General features: G+C 48.0%; 2 protein-coding genes across 4 annotated transcripts in view; one reads left to right on the top strand and one right to left on the bottom strand.

Moving 5' to 3' along the window:
* Gan (gigaxonin) overlaps positions 1-21194 on the top strand; it is a 383888-nt gene that overhangs the window by 221661 nt on the left and 141033 nt on the right. The gene's annotated exons all lie outside the window — the stretch shown is intronic.
* The window catches only part of Pkd1l3 (polycystin 1 like 3, transient receptor potential channel interacting), an 81925-nt gene that overhangs the window by 41560 nt on the left and 19171 nt on the right, over positions 1-21194 (bottom strand). For 2 of the 3 annotated variants that reach the window (XM_076838826.2, XM_076838825.2), the window contains exons 8-19: positions 19015-19092; positions 16458-16507; positions 14582-14699; positions 12764-12971; positions 10626-10746; positions 8490-8631; positions 7205-7381; positions 5319-5464; positions 4502-4681; positions 3571-3702; positions 1302-1484; positions 660-784 (exon numbers count right to left, since the gene is read on the bottom strand). In XM_076838826.2, the coding sequence (XP_076694941.2) occupies positions 660-784; positions 1302-1484; positions 3571-3702; positions 4502-4681; positions 5319-5464; positions 7205-7381; positions 8490-8631; positions 10626-10746; positions 12764-12971; positions 14582-14699; positions 16458-16507; positions 19015-19092 (1660 nt within the window). Of the gene's footprint in view, positions 1-659; positions 785-1301; positions 1485-3466; positions 3489-3570; positions 3703-4501; positions 4682-5318; positions 5465-7204; positions 7382-8489; positions 8632-10625; positions 10747-12763; positions 12972-14581; positions 14700-16457; positions 16508-19014; positions 19093-21194 lie in introns of those variants that run through there. The other variant, XM_076838827.2, reaches the window with a different exon arrangement.

The following is a 21194-nucleotide window of genomic DNA, read 5'->3' on the forward strand; positions in this document are numbered from 1 at the left end:
CCATTTGAACAGAGGGGGACCTGGTTTCAAATCCTAGCTCTGATCTGGATGCTGCTTCGGAAACTTCCCCTGGGGTCCAAGAAAGCAACCCCAGAACAAGGATCCAGGAGAGCAAGGGTGGCATTTGGTGCAGGGAAACACAGCGACATCTGCAGCATCCCCTGCAGTCAGGTGGAGGGTTAGAGGGGGAAAGCACCCAGTGTTGGGCCAGTGCTGGGTGAGAGATGAGTCTCCCATGGAGAAAGGCCCGAGGTGAGTGTGTCTTGAATCCATGCAGGTCTTTCCTGGCCGGCACACCAGGACATGAGATCCCCGTGGATCCTAGACACTTTGGGCCAGCCCCATTCACTCAGCCACCTTGCCTGCACACCTCTGATATGAACTTCTCTTGGTGTTCACTCAGGTGGCTCTAACCCTGGGCTTGGCACTATATGCCTCCCTTCCTGACCTGTATAAATACTCACCAATGTGAGAGGGACATTCTCTAGGTACAAAGACCTTCTCTAGGTACAAAGCCCTCCTGGGTCTAAAGCCCATCCCTTATCCAAACCCCAGGTCTGGTCTCCTAGGCCTGCTGTCACAGGGTCTTGGGATGTAGGTGTGGAATGAGTGAGGTTAGAGCATGAGGTTTTGGGGGGATGCAGAGTGCAGCTCGTTACCTGTTTGTGTACACAGAGATGGCAGGGGTGGTCAGGGTGGCTGGAAGGCCCCCGGGCAGTGTCCCCAGCAGGAGGGCAGTCTGAACATGCTCTGCAACCCTGAGAAGCTGGGGCACTGTGGCAGTCTGAAAAGAGAAGTCAGAGAATATCATTATGGAGTGTGGTCCTGTACCACCTTGGTGACTCTCAGCAAGCTAGTGTGGGAGCTCCGGCAGGGACCAGGGAAGGACAGGAGAGTGAGGGAGAAAGATGGCTCTGTCAATGGTAAGAGTAGGCACTTATATAGATTCCAAATGCCTGGCTTGAAATGGAGGTGTAGAGAGTATAGGTGATTTGGGGAGGTCACTTGTTGTTAAGGAGAAGTGCTGGAACTCACAAAATTGTGTAACCAGCCCCATATGTGACAGACAGGATTCAAACTCAGGCTGCCTGGTTCCAGAGTCCATGCTCTGCCTACTGTACCACAGTGCCTCCCAGAGGTACTGCTCTCTGGAACCTTTCTTCTAGCTCCTTGAGAAACACTTTAACCTCTGTGCCTCAGCTTACTCGTCTGTAAGGTAGGGAGAAAGATCCACCTACAACTGCTAGTGTGAGCTGGTCATGCAGAAGGTGTAAGGTCGGCATCTGGCCTAGGACACCCACCTGGCTACTGTTGGTCTCTATGGGCTCTTCTGGTCCATTGCTCAAGGAAGCTTCCAGTACGCTGCCCACAGCTTGAAACAGGTCCCTGGTGGCTGCCTGGTGCCTCTGGTCATCAGGATGGGCCTTAGTACTCATTGTCAATAGGGCCTCACTGGCATGCTGCAGAGCACAGCTGGCCTCCCACTGGTTCATTCAAAGAAGGAAAAGCACCATGAGCCCTGCCTGCAAGGGACTATCCCCTGTGCCATTCTAGGGACAAGGGATGCAGTGAAGGAGAACAAGGCAGGGGCATAAGCGGGAAAAAGCTGGTCAGGCCCATTAAATAAGCTACCTATAGTTCTAACTTGAGACCAGGACCTCCCTCCTTACAAGACTCTGAGTTCTTCCAGAAAGTAGCCTGGTCTGCCTCTGAAGCCTTCCCAGAGGGTGTCACACAGTGACCTGCATGGGTGTGCAGTAGGTGTGCAGTTACATTTGCTGACTAGGTGGATGAATGGAGGTTAAATGGAGGGATGGGTAGATGGATGGGTGGAAGAAGATGGATGAATCCATGGGAGGGTAAGTGTGGGTGGGTAGGAAAACACCTGGAGGTGAGTGAATGGATGGACATAGTGCTTCTTCCAATATTGTAATTATACATGTATTTGTGAAATTATTTGTTTAATGTCTGGCTTCCATAGTAGTCTGAAAGTGCCAAGAAGGTAGAGTTCATGTGTGTGAGTTGCTGAATTCTCCATGAATTCAGTACCTGGCATACAGCAGACAGGAAACATTTGTTGAGTGGGTAAATAAATTAATGCACACAAGGAAGGATGGATAGGTCCATGCACATATGTATGCACACAAACAGATGGGTGCAAATGGATGTGTGCATGGAAGTGTCCCATCAACAGTACCACAGCCCCTGTAACTAAGAGCAGCCTCCCCAACTTCAGGCTGGGGGATTCAAGGAGACAGCCCCTGCCAGGTCGGGTGGGGCAGAGCCAGGGGAGTTCTTCTCTCTTTCTGTTTGGACATAACCTGGGAACCAGGTGCTTTGATTTGAGTTCTCCAAGAAGCAGATCTCAAGTCAAGGATCTGAGAGCAAGCAATTTATTTGGGGGTGATCCCAGGAAACATTGGTAAAAGAGTGGAGAAATGATACAGGAAATGATACAGGCCCTGGTTTTGATCGATTTATTTCGATAAATAAATAAATTAAAATTTAAAAGGTATATGTCCAACTACAACTAAAAAATAAATATTAAAAAATAGTAGAAGCCAGGGTGACCAAGCCTGTTGCCTGAGGCTCAGTTCTACTGGGAGTTACCCATCAAGAGGGCAGGGAAGCTGGGGTACGGGACACTAGACCCTATAGTCACTGAGCAATATATGAATTCCCTGCCATGAGGGCAAGTTGGAAAGGTTCTGGGGTCAGGCCCCCGGGCTAGAAAGGCAGGGAGCTGGAATCTGGATGTCAGGCTGGCCTGCACTGAGGGCAGGGACAGGGTGGGTCCACAGTAGTACATATCCATGATACATATCTGGAACATATCCATGGTGCCCAAAGATGAATGAGCTCCAGCCACTCCTCAAGATGCTCACCAGTGGAGAAGATAATGCTAAGTGAAGTTAGCCAATCCCAAAAAACCAAATGCCAAATGTTTTCTCTGAAATAAGGAGGCTGATTCATAGTGGGGTTGGGAGGGGGAGCATGAGAAGATTAGACAAACTCTAGATAGGGCAAAGGGGAGCGTGAGAGAGGGAGAAGGCAAGGGGGTAAAAAAAGATGGTAGAATGAGATGGACATCACTACCCTAAGTACAGGTATGAAGAATACATGAATGGTGTGAACATACTTTGTATACAAGCAGAGATATGAAAAATTGTGCTCTATATATGAATGGTAGTGCATTCTGCTGTCATATATAACAAATTTGAATAAAAATTTAAAAATATATATGTTTATAAAAATTTAAGTAGAAAAAAATGTATAACCTCAAGTTAGAATGTGAAAAGATCTAGATAATATCATATACTAAAGTCTCCGATCCTAAAAAAAAAAAAAAAAAGATGCTCACCAGTAGGTGGAGGTTGAGGGTATGGGTAGACAGACCATCACACCAGGGTGAGACACAGGGGGCTGCTGGAGGGATGCCTTCCTTTGTACCCCCCATGCAGGACCCTTAGGAAGAAGGTGGCAGGAGCCTTGGCATACTGGAGAGCCCTGTGACTGAGGGACCCCTTTGACTCCTGCCCTGAATCAGCTCAGTGGATGGAAACGTCTTACCTGGGCCAACGATGTGAGCTCCTTACTGTTGTGGGTCACCTCCCTCAGCACCTCAGCCAGGCCCTGCACTCTCTGCATGTCCTCCAGGTTGGTGGCAACCGTGGACAGCGACTCCAGCACATGCTCTCTGACCTTGGCACAGGGAGGAGAGGCCTAGAGAGGTCATGTGATTCTAGAGACTCCAGGAAGGCATTTCAGGAAGATCCAGGGTCAGAGAAGTGACCAGGTTCACCTGGGTCTTCCAAAGCCCCACAAACCTGCATTTGCCTCACAGGATGTGTGGAAGGCAGGATAATGGCCTCCCAAAGACGTCCTTATCTTAATCCTTGAAACCTGAGAACATGTAACCTTGCATGGTAAGAGGCACTTTGGCAAAAAAATCACTTTGCAGATGGGATTAAATTAAGACTCCTGAGATAGGAAGGTTATTCTGGATTAACAGATGGGATCAATGTCATCTCAGGGTCATCTCTTTATAAGAGGGGAGGCAGCAGGGTCAGTTAGAGGAGATGGGTGAGAGAAGATGCAGTAAGGAGCTGTGGGCCATGGACTACAGGTGGCCTCTAGAAGCTGGAAAGGCCAGGAAATGGATTCTCCCCAGAGCCTCCAGAAGGGGCAGCCCTATGGGGTATGCTTAACCTAGACCAAGTCACTTTTCTCCTCTGGACCTTGCTTTTATCATCTTTAATATGTAGGGCCTGAAGTGATGCACTCTAAATCCCCTCCCCATCCCTGAGCCTGTGACTCTGTGACAGTGAGCAGAGAAAGGCTATCAATAAAAGAGGCATGGCCTTTTTGTGTCATCAGAACAACCAGAGTTGGAGGTGATATCAACCACTGGGAGACACTAAAGTTCTCTCCACCGATCCATGAACCCCACCCTTGCCCCAAGCGGCTGCATGCAGATCCTGGGGCCCCCAGCCCCAAGTACCTTCCTTCTGACATCCATTCTCAGCAGCTGCTTGGAGCCCTTGCCCTGGTCCTCCTGGTCCAGTATGGAGGACACAGACTTGGCCAGCTGGAGAAGCTGCTCAGGGCCATGCTCGCCTTGCAGAGAGGTGGTGATTGTCTGGAGTGCCACATCTCCAACACGTGTGTCACTGAGACCCACCTGACCAGGAGACCAGGAACAGGCACAGGTCAGTGGTCCTTGTTTGAGAACCTGGTGCCTGAAGTCATGGGTCTTTGTGTGAGGAACCATGGCAGCCTGGCATGGGGCTCTTGGGCACTTCCTCAGGCTGGAGCACAGCCAGGCCTGCTTGCGTCAGGCAGCTGATGGCCACCAAGACCAGCTCTGGGCAAGCTCCTGCCTCTTCTCTAGCTATCCTCTTCAACTGGCTCTCAGGACCTTCCACCTCCTCCTGGCTTCTGACCCTTGAACCTTTCTCAGGACTTTATCCAATTTCTGCCCTGCATTCTTGCTGACTATCTTGGTTCTCCTTCCTCTGAACTCTCTGAAGGTCCTGGCCTAACTCATGCCTGGGTCCTTCTACCCAACCTTCCCCTGCTCCCAAGACTCTACCCCTATTCTGGCCACCACTAAGTGAAAAGATCTGCTAAGGCAGGGGCCATGTCCACGTGCCTGTGGCTATATCCTTGGGGCAGGGCACATAGAGGATGCTCTGTAAATATTTGTTGAAGGAATGAGTGAATCAGTGATTCCTCTGGCCAAGCCCCTCAGCCATCCCTGTGGTGAGGTCTGGATGGGAAGAGGAGTTTCTTAGTCTTAGTTTAATCCCACCACCCACCTTAACAGTTGCATGGGTCTGTTGTCTGTCCCCCGCCTGGTTTGTGACAGAAATGACCACTGTCAGCACAAAGTCATTGTTTTCTTTTCCAAGTGGTAGATACACAGATGGGAGGGCTTCTTCAGGGCCACAATGTAGGCAGAAACCTGGGAAAATGGGAAAAGGGGGGCATCTCCAAGCCTCAGGAAAGGTGAGGCAGCACTCTGGGGTCCCACATTTTCAGGGAGAAAATAGTCAAATATACAGACGCATTGTCCTAAGTAACTGAAGGCTGCTGCAATGTTGGAATTGTTTTTCTAAAATCCATGAAAAACAGAAAAAAAATTCCCTGTTTATAGCCTTTTAAAATAAATTAAAAGTGTTAAACCAAATTATACCAAATAGAAAAAGAAGGAAGGGGCGGCGGGGGTGTGGGGGTGGAAAGAGAGAAGAAAAGAGAACTTAGCTCTAAACATACCCAAACTCCCTCAAATGTCCCTTCCTTTACAAAGCCCCTCCCCAGCAGCTGTGTCAATCGCTCCCCTGCCACACTTGTCTTTGTTCACAAGCTTCCCTTACTTCTAGATAATAGAGATCATGAGGTGAAGGGCGTCCTCCGTTTGTTCACTGCTGAATATCCAGGACCTAAAACAGAGCCTCATGTCCAATATATATTTATTACAAAAAAAAAAAAAAGAGTGAGCGAATGAAAATCCTTTGTACCTTCCCTGGGTCCTACCAATCACCAGCTGCTGTATAGTGTACAGACAATCATGAAGTTATTGATGTGTGATTAATCCCTTGTTTTATGTGGTCACACCTTTCTGCCTTCTTGCTCACCTGTGTGGGGGTAGGGTACTAAGGGAATAACCAACTGGAATTAGAGCAGTTGTCCTGGTCTCTCCCTTTGGGGGATGCCAGTTGTAAATGAAATCCCACTTTGCTTGGAATATTTCCTTGCAGGCTCAGACCCAGTCACAGCCCTCTTAATAGCCGTGCATTTCCACATCTCTTTGGCAGGGCGCCCCTTAAAAACTACTCTAGACCTCAAAAGAGTTTATATCCACCTCTTCCTAGTCAACATATGGCATTTATGTCACAGTGGTGTCTGTAGCTGGATATTGGAGAGAGTCTGAGAAAAACTCACGGTGCCTAGGTTTGGAGGAAAGATCCAATTCAACTAGAATACTTTTAGAGCTCATTAGAGAGTCACAAAATTCCCAGGCCTGCCAGGAGGAAATAAGGGATCAGATGAACCCTCCCAGGACCAGCCATCACTCAAATGGGAGAATAAATGGAGAGTGGGCTGTCCAACCCCCTGCCCATGCCCACTGTGATCCTAGATGTGAGTTGTTATGGCAATGGGTGACTGCAGGGTTTTATGTAATGTGGATGGGGTCTTCAATGTTTGTCACCTGTAAACCTTTCCAAAATGTTCTCCTATCAGCTGAGCCTGTCCTGTGACATTACCCATTTCCCTACTATCACCTGCAAAGCAGGGTCAATGAAATTGTGAAGACACTGTGAACCGGACCATCTGTCTTCTTGAGAAGCTCCAGGCTTTCAGAGTCACAGCTACCCTAGTGTCTGGGCATGGTGTCCACATATGGCCCCACCTGGTCATCTTGTGGTATCCCTGTTCATTTCACCCTTTCAATATCCCCTTTCTAGGGCAGAGGTTTTTGGGTCTCCATGATAGTAGGGGAGCTACTGTTGGAACCTGCTTCTCATGTCTCTGTGGGGTCATGGTTGGATCCATACCTTGCGTGTAGAGGTCAAGGTTTAGGGAATCCCTCACCCTGTTGACCTCTTCAACCCATAGAACACATTCTTTGCGGCTCCCAGAGAGAGTTCTTGGTGAGAATAAGCCCAGGATCTGAGGGCAGAGCAGAGTCCATGGCTGGTACCTGATTCCAGACAGAAGCAGTACTCCAGGGGGCCAAGGGACTTGGAGGCATCACAGAGAATGGAGAAGCGTGTCAGCACAGTGCCCTCCTCTGGGGCAATCTCACAGGTGGGCACCTCGGGGAGAGGCAGAGTGCTGATCACGTAGGTGTCCTCCCCATAGGCGTCCGCGGTCAGTGCTGAGGAGTGAAGACAGACGGTGTTTAGGGAGCTGCGTTTAACAAGCACCCCATTGTGCTTCAAGATCCCAGGGGAGCTTGTGAAACACACAGACTCCTGAGCCCCCACTCCAGGCCCAGAGCCCTAGACCTCCCTGGAGATTTTGGGAAACCCCCAAATATTCATATCTAACAACTTGCCCTGACCCAGGGATCCCAGGGAGTAACTGGGCAGAGGTAGAGGAAGAGAATCAGTCAGATCTGAGCTGCAATTCCAGTTCTGCCATTTACCATCCCAAGTGATCTTCAACTTGAACATGATCTTATTACAGGCAAGTTTGACATCTGTAAAATGGGGCCAATAATAATTTCCTCACAGAGATAGCATAACGAGGAAGACTACTGGGAAACAATGTCTTGCTCAAGCTCTCTGCGACAACAAAGGTCAGAGTCAGGATTGAGAACAGGCTAATCCCAGAAGCCTGACTCTTTTAAGGCCTCTCAGCACTGGGAAGAGCCCTCAGTTGACCTGTTTTCAAAAGACCAGTTTTCAAAAAGGAGTATCTGCCTGCAAGAACTGGGAAAAGGAGAATTTTAATCAATTACAATTAATTCCATGGTCTAGATTCAATTTGGGTGGCCTGGGTTGGACTCCAGAGTTCCATTTAATGGGTGCACCAGTTTCTCCCAGAGTGGGTGATCTATGAGCACTTTAGAAAATACAGAATCAGAGACAGTCTTCCTGAAAAGAATAATCAACAGATTTTTTTTTTGTTTTTGAGACTACATTTCCCACCCAGGGCTTGTTCTAAATGAGCATCTCTGAACTCTCCTGACAGGACACTCGGTTTGCACGACCTCAGAACAACCTGCTCATCCCACTGGGGTCCTCCCATGCTACCTGCATAATAGCAGTTCCGAGGCAGGCCCTTTTAGCATCCCCAGCTTACTTGGGAGAAGACTGGGTCATGGAGAGGATAAATCTTTTGCCCAGTCTCCCGGGTAGAAAGACAGAATCCCACAGTGATGGAATTCACTCTGGAGCCCCCGGCTACACTGAATGAAGCCCCATATTATGGTTTCTGGTTTGTCTTGGGTCCCTAACAGCAAGTGGAAGGGTAGTTCACACCTGTGGCTCGGATCCTGATGACCTTGCCCCAGGTCGGCAGGGAGCTGCTGTTGAGCGACAGGGTGGAGGTGTTGCTCTGGAGCAGGACAAGAGAACGCAGCCAGAATCCTCTGAGTCTGCAGGCAGCTGGGAGGGGCTCCACCTGAAAAAGAGCCATGCCCAGGGTCTCTGGGAGTCAGGCCACTGGGCCTCCCCAGGACAGTGGCATCTGAGCCAGAGGGGGGCTTTCAGGTTTCTGCCTGATGAGCGGAGGGCAGGCACTGCTGGCTTTCTGGAGGCTGCATAGCCTGTCTTCAGCCTTGTTAGGCTGTTTGTCTTAATTCCCCTGGAAGCAGAGCCTGGAGGGGGGCTTGTGTAGTGAGGGAGACTCTCTGGGAAAACCAGCAGAGGAGGCAGAGAAGCAGACCAGGGCAGAGAAAGAAATGAGGAAAAGAAGAGGTTTGAGGGGCTGTCCAGCCTCGGCCTGGCCCCATGGGGAGTTCTGGAGCAGAAGGGACTGTAGAAACTGCCTGCTTCGGGCAAGGGGGCTGGGCTGTCAGACTCCCCACATGTGCCAGCTCTTGGCCAACAGCCACCGCCCAGCAGTTGGGGGATAGGTGGACCAGCCTGGAAGGGGACCTTGGCTGGGCACCACTATATCAGCCAAAGTGCCTCCTAGAGTCTTTTTTTTTCCCATTCTAATTTGTTATATATGATAGCAGAATGCAATTCAATTCATATTACACAGATAGAGTACCATTTCTCATGTCTCTGGTTATACACAAAGTAGAGTCATACCATTTGTGTTTTCATATATGTACTTAGGGTAATGATGTCTGTCTCATTGCACCATCTTTCCTACCCCCATGCCCCCTCCTTTCCCTCCCTCCCCTTTGCCCTATTTAAAGTTCATCTGTTCCTCCCATGCTGCCCCCAGTCCCCATTATGAATCAGCACCTATATATCAGAGAAAACATTTGGCATTTGGTTTTTTGGGACTGGTTAACTTCAGTTAGCATTATATTCTCCAACTCCATCCATTTACATGCAAATTCCATGATTTTATTATCTTTTAATACTGAGTAATATTCCACTGTGTATATACATCACATTTTCTTTATCCTTTCATCTACTGAAGGGTATATAGGTTGGTTCCACAATTTAGCTATTGTGAATTGTGCTGCTATAAACATTGATATGGCTGCATCACTGTAATATGCTGTTTTTAAGACCTTTGGGTATAAACTGAGGAGTAGGATAGCTGGGTCAAATGGTGGTTCCATTCCCAGTTTTTCAAGAATCTCCATACTGCTTTCCAGATTGGCTGCACCAACTTGCAGTCCCACCAGCAATGTATGAATGTGCCTTTCCCCCCACATTCTCGCCAACACTTATTGTTGTTTGTATTCATAATAGCTGCCATTCTGAATGGAGTGAGATGAAATCTTAGAGTGGTTTTGGAAATCCATATGCAACAAAATGAAATTAAGCCCCCATTTCTCACCATGCACAAAACTCAACTCAAAGTGAATCAAGAACCTAGGAATTAAGGAATTACGCCAGAGACCCTACACCTAACAGAAGAAAAAGTAGGCCCAAATCTCCATCACGTCAGAAAGGCCCTGACTTCCTTAATAAGACTCTTTATAGCACAAGAATTAAAATCAAGAATCAATAAATGGGATAGATTCCAACTAAAAGGCTTCTTCTCAGCAAAAGAAACAATCAGTGAGGTGAATAGAGAGCCTTCAGAATGGGAGCAAATTTTTACCACACACACATCAGATAGAGCACTAATCTCTAGGATATATATATTTAAAAAAAACTCAAAAATCTTAACACCAAAAAAAAAAAACCCAAAACAAATAACCAAATCAATAAATGGGTGAAGGAACAGAACAGACACTTCTCAGAAGATGATATATAATTAATCAACAAATATATGAAAAAATATCAACATCTCCCATAGTCTTTGATCCTTTGCACCTACTTGGCCTGCTGACCAGTCCCTCCTGTGCCTCAGTGGCATGTCCTCCAGCCCTCCTGACCACTGCACTGGCTCCGTGTGGAGCTGACCCACTTCTCAGTACTGGACATTCAACACAGATCTGGTAAAAAAAAGGGAGATGTTTTCCGAGTGGTTGTCAGCATCCTCACCTTATCTGGGGCAGTGTCATCTAAGTACCAGCTGAACGTGGCTGCTGAGGCATCACCTCCCAAGGTGACCCTGAGCTCAAGGTCTTCGCCAGCAGTCACCAGGCGACAGTTCTTCTCACAGCTGAAAGGGAGAAAGAGGGCGAGGGAGCTCCCTGGGTGTGGCGGCCATGGGATCTTCCCAAGTCCTTTGAGAAGGTGGGCAGTGGCCTTTTTCCAGATGAGACATGGAGTAAAAGCCATGGCTGCCCACCTCTACCAAGGACAACCTTATTATTCTCGCCTGGAGGGCTCACGGCCTCACTGAATTTTCATTTTGTTCACTGCACAGAGTAAAGTCGTGGAAAGTACAGGCAGCTGAACAGAACCCCGGGTTCAAGTCCTGTCCTTGCCACCTAGGAATGGCCACCTCACGCAAGTCATGAAACTCTCTCAGCCTCATCTGCTAAGTAAGGGGATAAGACCCATCAACTTCTATGATTCTCCTTTTAAACATTTATTTAGTATGTATGTAGTACTGGAATCGAACTCAAGGTGCTGAACCTCTGAGCTATACCTCCAGCTGTTTTTTATTTTTATTTCAAGATAGGGTCTCACTAGGTTGCTCAGATTGACCTTGAACTTGCTGTCTTCCTGCCTCAGACTTCCAAGTAGCTGAGTTTACAGGCATGCATTATTGCAATTCTCTGAGTTCTAATAATAGGAAATAATGCTGTGGTTTCATAGCACATGTGCATCCATAAATCATGTTCCTGGGTGTTAGTGCATCAGATTCTTATAGCAGCCCTGTGGGTGACACTTCAGTATCCCCAGAGCACACACAGGCTCATAGAACTGATGTCATTTTCCCAAGGTGATACACCTCCTAAGTAGATGATGGAACCCTCATGTCTTACCTGAACCCTGGGTCTTCTCTGTAATGCCCTACTCCCTCCCCTGAGAGGTCACTTTGGCATCTGCTCTGTATCCAGTCCATCCCCTCCTAGGTCTTCCAAATTTTAAAACCTCAAAAGTTCTTGACTCTTCCTACTCTTCCTTCTCTCTCGATGTATATTTTAGTACAAGATGGTCTCCTTTGGCCCCTCCAGACTGTCCTCCAGCTCTCCAGTCAATGGCTGTGACCCATTGACTGGCCTCAACAGGCTGTGATGCCCCAGCTCCTGCACCCTCAGGCTTCTGCTTGGGTCCCACCAATGGGAGCCCTGGTAGAGGACTGGTGGTGTGAGGAGAGAAGGTGAGGTTTGCATTCAGTGTTTTCCCTGCTCCTTCCTTGCAGGCTGCAGTTGGTGGCAGCTGTGTCTTGCTAGCAAAGCCCAGGGCTCCTGCTGGGAGGTCCTTCTAATGCCACAGCTCCCAGGAATCCCCACCCCACCCCATCTTAGCAGTTTTGGAGTGATGGATTCCTATGCTGCATTGTAACCTTAGGTTGTTCCTTTAGCCCTGTCCAAACCTGTAGACAGAGTCTTCATCCATCAGTGGTTAGTCATGGTTAGAATAAGCTATTTTGTTGCTACAGGGACCAGGCTGCTAGGCCATGCTACCCTGAGCTCTTACCTTGACTCCAGCAACAGCAGGAGCAACCTCCCTGAGGGTTCCCACCCTCCTGCACCCATTCTCCATTCTGCTAGCAGGGTGTTTTGAAGCAAGATGTGACCATGTCTGTAACTGCTCAGCACTCTTGGCTGGCATTCTCTACTGAACTCTTAGGAAAGAGACCTAAACGTGGCATGACCTGCAAGGCCCTACCTGCTCTTCCAGCTCCTCTTGCCCCTCTCTCCTCTAATCTCAAGAATACTCTCCACTTTCACTTCCTGGTTGCCCTCTGTTCTCTCCCTTTGCCCACTCTGTTCCCTCTCCAGCCCCCACTCTCTGGCCAAGTCACTTCCTCTTCCCCAGGCACATCTCTGCTGATCCCCAGTTCCTGCGGGAAGCCTCTCTGACTCCCAGTTGGGGAAACTGTCATGGATGTGTAGTCGCTCCCTTCATTCCTTTGCTCCAATTGTTGCTGAAACCCTTATGAGAACAGCCAGGACAGTCTGCCCACCCTTGCCAGCCCCGCCCCTAAGTCAGGGCCAGCCCAGGTTGGCTCTCGGTAAGTATTGACTGATGAATGAATGACAACCCTGGAGGAACTTGCCCACCTGATTTGAGGTTTCAGATTCAGGGGAGCAAAGACATAGAGACACTGCTCTGCCTTGTTCTCCAGCTCCTGGCCCCTCAGGACATCCAGGTGCAGGGTGACAGCAGAGTCTGGTGGTGGCAGGCAGGATGGTGGGACCACCAACTCCCTCTGGTCCATGTGGAGCAGCTGCCTCTCAACACAGTTGCTCCACTGAGCCCAGCATCGCCCTGAGAGAGGTGAGCAAACACTGTCATCCGTCAGGAACACTGAACTTGGCACATGTGGCTACCTTCTAGTTTGAGTTCCCCTCGCTACCCCGTCCAATGTGTTCATCAAGAGGCAGGCTCTGAGGACCATTTGTTTAAGATGGGATCTCACTGTGTTGCTCAGATTAGTCTCCAACTCCTAAGCTCAAGTGACCCTCCTGCCTCAGGCCCCCAAATAGCAGTGAAGCAGGCCATACTACAGCTTGATTTGATGTTTTTAGAAGAAAGAGGTCAATATTAACTGTGTTAGTTACAAACAGATTTTAGTTTTTTAAAGAAAAGTCACTTATGGATTGCAGGAATGGGGCTGCAGAGGATGCTTTGGGAAATGGCCCATACCGCACCTAGACATGGAGCAAACCTGTGGGATCCATAGAGTTGGTTTTATACCAGGGACTTTCATAGATGATCAGGCTGGCACTTGGCAAGAGAAACACCAGGAGGATCTATGCTCCAGAAGGCAACTTCTCATCCTTGGAGAAGTTTGTCACTCCATGTGGAGGAGGCTGTCCACAGCTATGTCCCTGTAGGGTGCCTCCATCTGCTCTGCTGAATCACCCCCTGCTTTATGTTGGCATCTCCCTAAGATTCAAAGCTGCTGATTGGTCTCTATCCATCACTGCCTCACTTGCTACCCCCTCCAATGTGTTCATCAAGAGGCAGGCTCTGCTCAGTTACTTAAACTCTACACTTGTGTCCTCTGTATTCAAGTAATGAGAAGTAATAGAAAGTCACAACCATGTGGCAATATCAAAACCTTGAACTTGTGCATGATTTTTGACCCTATTATTCCATTTTTAGAATAATAGGGTCATTTAGTTATAAAAACAACCACAGAGGTAAACAAAGATCAAACTATGAGGGTGTTCATTACAGTATTGTTTATACAGCAAACAATTGGTGGCAACCTAATTATCTAAAAAGATGGCACTGGTCCATGTGCCATCTTTTTGCATAATTGATCACACATCAACTTGATGGTGCATTGTATAGCCATTACGAAAATCAAGATGGACAAGAAGATCCCATAACATTAAAATATGAAGAATATGTTGTTCAAGGAAGAAAACAAGGGTTGCAAAAGCAATGTGCATGCTATGAATGACATGCATCTTATTTCTAAAAGAGTGCACATGCAGCTAGGGTATGTCCCTATAAAAAGGAGGTCACTGATTCTGGAAAGTGGTGCTACCATCTTGGTTTGTCAACAAATGCCAACTCACACCCTTTCTAGACTCTCTGCAGTGACACATCTGGTGGGGTGGGAGTATTGCATCACTGACATTGTCAGAATTGCCTGTGCATGCTGGTAATAAAAATGCACACAGGCTTTTATGAGTTTATTATTGGTTTTAATATTCTATATCCCCTTGTGGCCTGCATTCAGGACCATCCTCCACCCAACCTTGGTTTGCCATGATTTCCTCATCTCCCATTTCCATGGAATTTGCAGTCTCTTGCATGTACACATTACATAAAATGTTAGGCTTAAGTAGTACTATTGGTGTGAAAAGCAAGAAAACATCAAACTCTGACCTCAGGTCATGACTTATTGAGAAAGGACTACCTACCACATGACCAATGGAAACGTAGATCCTTGTCATCACCTGGCCAGCTCAGAGTGACTGTTGTGAAAGGGTCTGCGTACATACCAGGCTCAACACGCACCTCCATAGCCCCTATGTCTCTCTGCAGAAGAAGCAGCCATGGTGAGACTCCCCATTCACAGGCTGTAGGGTGTGCTGCCAACCCACACCCACCTCTGAGCAATCTGTTCCAAGAGTGGCCAAAGTAGAAACCTTGGAATGGAGAAAGACCCTAATCTATCCACTCAGGATCACTGGGTGAGTGACTTTGAGCGTGGGCTCAGGGTCTACCATGCATTCAGCTATACTGACACAGGCCTCTCTGGGCCAGGTCCTTCTTGGAGATACAAGAAAAAGATCCAGCCCTTGCCTTGAAGTTAGGTTAAAAAATAAAAAAAAAAAAAAACAGGCATACAAATGGACAAAACTTTGAGGAAGGGAGTCCTAGGGAATCGTGAGAGGTGGAGGAAAGAGGCAATAAATTAAGAATGTAGCCCTTGGGGCTGGCCAAAGCTCAGATTGCCTCATTAGCCCATGACCTCAGCCAGTTTCTAAGTCTCTGAGCATCTGTTGCTCTGAGGGTTTGATAGCATCTGACCTGCAGGGCTGCTGTGATTCAATCTAAAAAGAGCCAGTTGTTACCTCTATAAACTGGTCATTGGAGCCAGGGAACATTTCCCTGGAGGACACGCTCCCAGAACAACCACAGGAGGGAGAGAGAGGGTGGGCTGGGCAATAATGGGGAGAATGTGGGTTCTAGGAAAGGGCTTGGCAGGTACTTGGAATGTTCTGGGAGTAAATTCTGATCGGACCTGGTTGAACAGCTCAAGTGGTAGGGCCTCTTGTTCAAGCCTAGAGATCTTAGCCTGGAATAGTATGAGATTACAGTAGAACTCAATCTTTAGTGACTTCCCACAGCCTGAGAATAAAATCCAAATTTCTTACCTTAGCACCTAAGGCTCCATGCCTTCTGGCCTCTGTCCACCTCTGTAATCCTAGTCCTTCTCCCACACCAGGCTCTAGCCACACTGGCTTCAGGCCATTTCCAGCTTCAGGGCCTTCTCACCCCACCCACTCAGCAAGCTCTTACTCTGTTTCCCAGCATGCTTCATAGTTTCACATCACCTCTTGGGAGGCTCATCTGACCACATTTGCTAGACTACTCTGATATTTGTATCTCTGCACCCTGCTGGTTATTTGTAGACACTTAACACAATTCTTAATTTCTTAATTCTTTTATTTTGTTTGTCTCACTCAGTGAGCTTCATGAAGGCAGGGACCACCTCTGTTTATTCACCGTTACCTTCCCAGACACTAACACAAACCTTGAACATTATAGGTACAGGATAGGTCTTTGTTATTGAATTATGCACACATGAACAATATTAATAGCAAGGAGTTGAATACTCAATCTTGTCATAACAACTAAAGAATGTGCACTTGTTTTCTAACATAAACACTAAAGCTATAAATTTTCCTCTAAGTACTGCTTTAGCTGTACCGCACAAATTTGGTTAGGTTTTATTGTCATTATCATTTAGTTAGAGATATTTTCTGATTTCCTTTGTTGTTATATCTTTGGTCCAGTAATTTTTTATAGAAGAGTTGTATTTAATTTCTAAGATGTCTAAGAGATATCTATATATCCTAGTTAGCTTATTATTGATTCACAACATAGTTCTGTTGTGGTTAGAAAACATGGTTTGTTTGACTTCAGTCCTTTTGGGGCTCCTTTCAAATGGAAAAAGACTTGGGGATTCCCATGCTTTGGCTATTGGTACCAACAAACCAAAACTCAAAACTAACAGAGTGCTTGAATATCTTTTTCTTGTGAAGTTAAGTGTTTATAAAAGATACTCACATTCTTTCCTTTAACATTCATTCCAGTTGGTTCTTGAAGACTGGATGGGGCTGGAAACACAATGGGAATGAGCATTAAGCTTTCATAGAAAACCTCATATAAGATTCAAAAGGCAGAATCAGTCAGGCATGGTAGCACATGCCTGTGGTCCCAGCTTCTTGGGAGTCCAAAACAAGATCACAAGAGCCTAGGAGTTCAAGACCAACCAACCTGGGCAACACAGCAAGACTTCCCTACCCCCAACCCCCACTGCAAAAACAGCAGTCAGAGAATCATGCTGAAGATTCTGGGTCAGGATGAGGAGCCCTGGTCTATAGCACATGCTAATTTCCATAGCATAAATATTCCCACCAGAGTAGATCTCAAGCTACCAACCCAACATTACTGAAGGTAGAGTAAGAGGAAAGGGGTGCAATCAGATCTGACAAGCTAGTGGGGGTGGCCACAGCACCCCATGCTGTGTTTTCATTTCTCCCTATGGGCTTCTTATAGCTATGAGGACCTGGGTAGCTTAGTTATTATTCCTGAGTCTTAGTTTTCTCATCTATAAACAAGATTTCAGGAGCACTCAATACCATGCTGTTTACATTAGGCTTCCTAACTCTCTATAAAGAATGCTACTGTGCCATGTTAAAAAAATGCAAAATGGATATTCATCTGAACAATGCTCTGAAGACATTGAAATGTGAATGGGATTAATGTGTAACTGAGTGTGGTGATTGCTAGGAACACAGGGTTATTCTATACTGATTGCTTGATTCTAGTGACTTGGGTAAATTAAGAACTGGATACTCTGGCTGTTTAAAAATTCTCTTCCCGTAAATTCTCATTCACACAGCTATAACTTTGAAGGTCTATAAAATTACATGAAGCAAAGCTAAGAGGCCAAAGAGACCTCCGTTACCCTTAAGAAGGAAGATGGTCTAACAACCCTGGATGAAGAAGAGATCAAGAGAAAGAGTTGCTGCCTCTGCTCCTGCCATGAATTAGTTGAGTGACTTCTGCAAAGCCAAGTAGCCTCTCTGGACCTCGGATGTCATGCATAGAAAATGAGGGCTGTGGACAGTACAGGGTGTTTTCCTCCTATACAGGCAACCACGCCCCCTTCTTTAGGAAAGAGCACATCCCTTCCCTATTCTTTGTGCCTATGCTTACGATATGCCCACACCGAGTACCAGTTCCCTGTGGTCTCAGCCAGGTCCAGGAAGGAACCTGAACTGAGCTTGGTCCAGCAAGAGACAGGCTGGGACTTCCGCTGTAAAACTCAACAAGGAATGTTCTTTCTCCTCTGGAGACAGGGATCAAAGCCTGGGCCCATCTTGCAGGCTGGGGAAGAGAGAAACAGATGAGGCCAACACAGAACCAAGAGGTGGAGAGGGCAGGTTTCCCAGGACATTGTGTAAATGATGTCTATCCCCTGGACTCTTCATTTTATGAACTGATAAAATTTCCTTTCAGCTTGGTCCAGTTTTAACTTCTTTCCTGTCCCTTGCCACTTGGAGTCCTTGGCAAAAGCATTTGAGATGAACTTCAAGCTCTGTGATGGCTACTACTGACTGGCCAGTCAACAGCTTTTACCCCACCCTTCCTCTTGGCAGCCAGATTTCACCTTCCCCTGTAGCACCTCGAATTTCTGCATCCCTGCTTTTCCAGCCTCCTTTACAGCTGAGTGCATCATTCTACCCTGATCATCAGTGTCTGAGGGAAAATGACTGGGTGCTAGAGAGAAAGGGCACAGAAAGCAACATCCTTCTGCTGCTTCTGGGTGATGCTGAATTGACATACAATGTCTGGAACAGCAGCAGCCTCCTTGATTCCATCAGAGACAAGAGTAAGAACAGAGTCAAAGCCTGAGGATGGCAGAGCAGAAAGATAGACTGAGCCTGGGTCCTTGCTGGCATCACTGGCCATTGAATCAACCGTCTTCCTTTCTAATCTCTTATAGGAGACGAAAAATCTCTGAATGTTAAGTGACTTGAGTTGGACTTTCTGTTGCTTACAGCCCAGAACACCATAACCAATACCAATTCAGAATTCCATGCCAGTGGTTCAATGTTTTACTGTACAATTGTCCCTCAATATCCCCAGGGGATTGTTTCCAGGATCCCTTCAGATACCACAATCCAAGAATGCTCACATATAAAATGGTGTTGTATTTTTGCATATAACATACACATATCATCTCCTACACTTTCTGTTTCTCAGTGTTGGAGAGCAAACCCAGGGCCTTGCACATTCTAAGTAAGTGCTCTACCACTGAGCTACACCTCTGGCCCATCTCATATCCTTCAAATCATCTCTAGATTACTTGTAATACCTAAAATAATATGAATGCTATGTTAATAGTTGTTATACTTTATTGTTTAGGGAATAATGACAAGAAAAACATCTGTAGGTGTTCGGCTCAGACACAAGTTCTTTCTGATTTTTTGATCATCACCTCTTTAGAGAATTTTGAATGTCTGCAGTACAAGACATGTATTCAGAGCCCTGTTTGAAGGGCCCCTCACTAGATCCCAAACGATAAGTTTTGTACGCCCTTGAGGAAACACCTTGCCTGTGATAGTGACGCTTCCTATCTCCAAGCTCAAGTTTGAGAAGGCATTCCTCAGGTGCACTGTGACCAGAAAGGTGCCTGCAAGGCAAAGGGCAAAGGGCACAGTGTTAGGGGCATTGCCAGGAACTGTCCAACTCGTGCTGAGATGACTCTCCCCGCACGTGCTTTTCAGTCCATTCAGAAGGTGGCACCTGAATCTTTCACCTCTGAGCATTTAATAAGCATCTGCTATATGCTGGGCACAGGGCAAGGCTCTGTGGACACAAGAGATGAAGGAGTATGGTCCCTGTCCTCAAGGGCCTATGGTCTGGTAGATCCATAGGCAGGAGTGCCAAACCATGGCGGGAATTGGTACAGGGGCATTGTGGGCATGGGAGAGAAAGAAACGGTTCATGGGATGGAGCCAGGGCTGGAGCTTAACTTCCTTCCCACCCAGGGAAGGACACGAGAGCATAACAAGGACTTAGACTTCTCACTTTTGCCTGCAAACGTTTAAATCATGGCTGAAAGCAGGATTAAAGACTTGGCATCTCTGCCTCCATTTCACGTTCATCCTCTTTGTCCCCAGTCAGCACGGATCCCAGGAACAGGGAATGACCTCATAAACATCATGTGATGAGTCCAAGCTACCCCGCAGGCCACAGCCACTTTCTTATCAGAGACCCCACCTGACTGATCCTTAGGTGGCGGTGGTCAGACCACACCTGAGCAAGGCCACCTGGCAGGCAGCTGCGGAGAGCCTCGAGGGGCAATCCCCAACCCTGGCCCCCATGCCCTTCCTGTTGGGCCCTGGAAGGCAGGGCTAAGGACGCGGGTTCCCCTTCCCGGGGGTGGCTACACTGATTAAAGTTCTCTCATGCTGTTCACCTGTTACCTTCTCTGGTTTTTGCAGGGAGTGGCTGACCTGACTTGTGAGACCCCTGTAGTCACTCCTCAGGCCTAGGACTTCAAGGACAGAATTGTAAAGAGAGTCAAGAGAGGGGAAAGGGAAGAGAGGTGTGGAAGATTTATTTGGAGAGGACTGCTAATGGGGAAGGGCCGAGGGGAGGGGCTCCTGAGCAGAGAGGGGTCTTCAGGAAGACCCCTTGAAAAATGTGGTGTGTGTTCTCTGAGGTTGGGAACCCCATGGCGGGTTTCTTACTCCTGCCCCTGAACCTGCTGGAGGGGTGGCTGTGGAGGGAGAGGGAAGAGGGAAGGGAGGGCTGCACTGGGTCTGGGAATACCCACAGTTGGCTGGCAGGGGAGCAATAATGGGTATAAACTCTCTGTGGGTCAGGTGTGGGCCGTGGGGGAGGGTGGTGTTGCGGAAGGTGGAGAGAATGAGGAGACTAGCAGAGAGTGGGGAGAGAGGCAGCCTCTGGGCAGATGTGGCCAGCTGAAAGGGAGGCTCACTCTGTCCTGGGAGCTGTAATCTGTGGGGCCCAGCAGGGGGCCCCAGGAGCCCATAGAAGCTCTCACCAAAGGCAGTTTCAAACGTCTTCAGGGCCCTGAGACCAGGCCAGCCAGGCCGGAGACAGCACCACCAAGCCCAAGTGTTCCTGCCTGATCCCCTCCCCACCCTCCCTCAGCCCCTCTTCCCCTGGAGTGGTCCAAATCTGTTGGCCTTGGCAGGGAAAGAGTCTGTTAATCATCTGAGAGTGAGCAAACAAGTGGCAGGGCCACCCGGAGATGATGTCAATCAGTAAGGGATAAACCTCCCCCACTGAGCAGCTTTATGGGAGCAGAGGGGATAAAACCCAGTGGGCGTGTGGACCGTGGCCTCTACGGTGTGTGTCTTTTCCAGTGAACTCTGGGTTCTTCCTGTCCTGCACTGGACGCTGGGTGCCTGGCCAAGACCTAGTGGCTTCTTATTGAACCTGTCATTCCTGCTGCTGTCTCTTTTGCCAGCACCTGCCCCTGTGGCCTGCTCTCTCACACACCTCTGAGGTCCCCAAAAGCTGCCGGCAGAGTCCTGGTGGGCTGGAGACCCCACTGCCTTCCTGCCTGCGGATATCACCTTAGTCACACTGCCCTCCAGTCCAGCAGCTCCTTCCTGAGTCAATGCCAATATGTGCTGTGACCTCTTCCTCATTTGGTGCCAGCCAGTCTACCTCATGCGTCATCTTATGCTTACTGCCTTCCAGTTCTAACCCCTCTCTCCCCAGGGCATGGATCGCAGCTCCTAGGACTATACTGTCCTC

Source organism: Callospermophilus lateralis, chromosome 18 (assembly GCF_048772815.1).
Source record: "Callospermophilus lateralis isolate mCalLat2 chromosome 18, mCalLat2.hap1, whole genome shotgun sequence".
NCBI lineage: Eukaryota > Metazoa > Chordata > Mammalia > Rodentia > Sciuridae > Callospermophilus > Callospermophilus lateralis.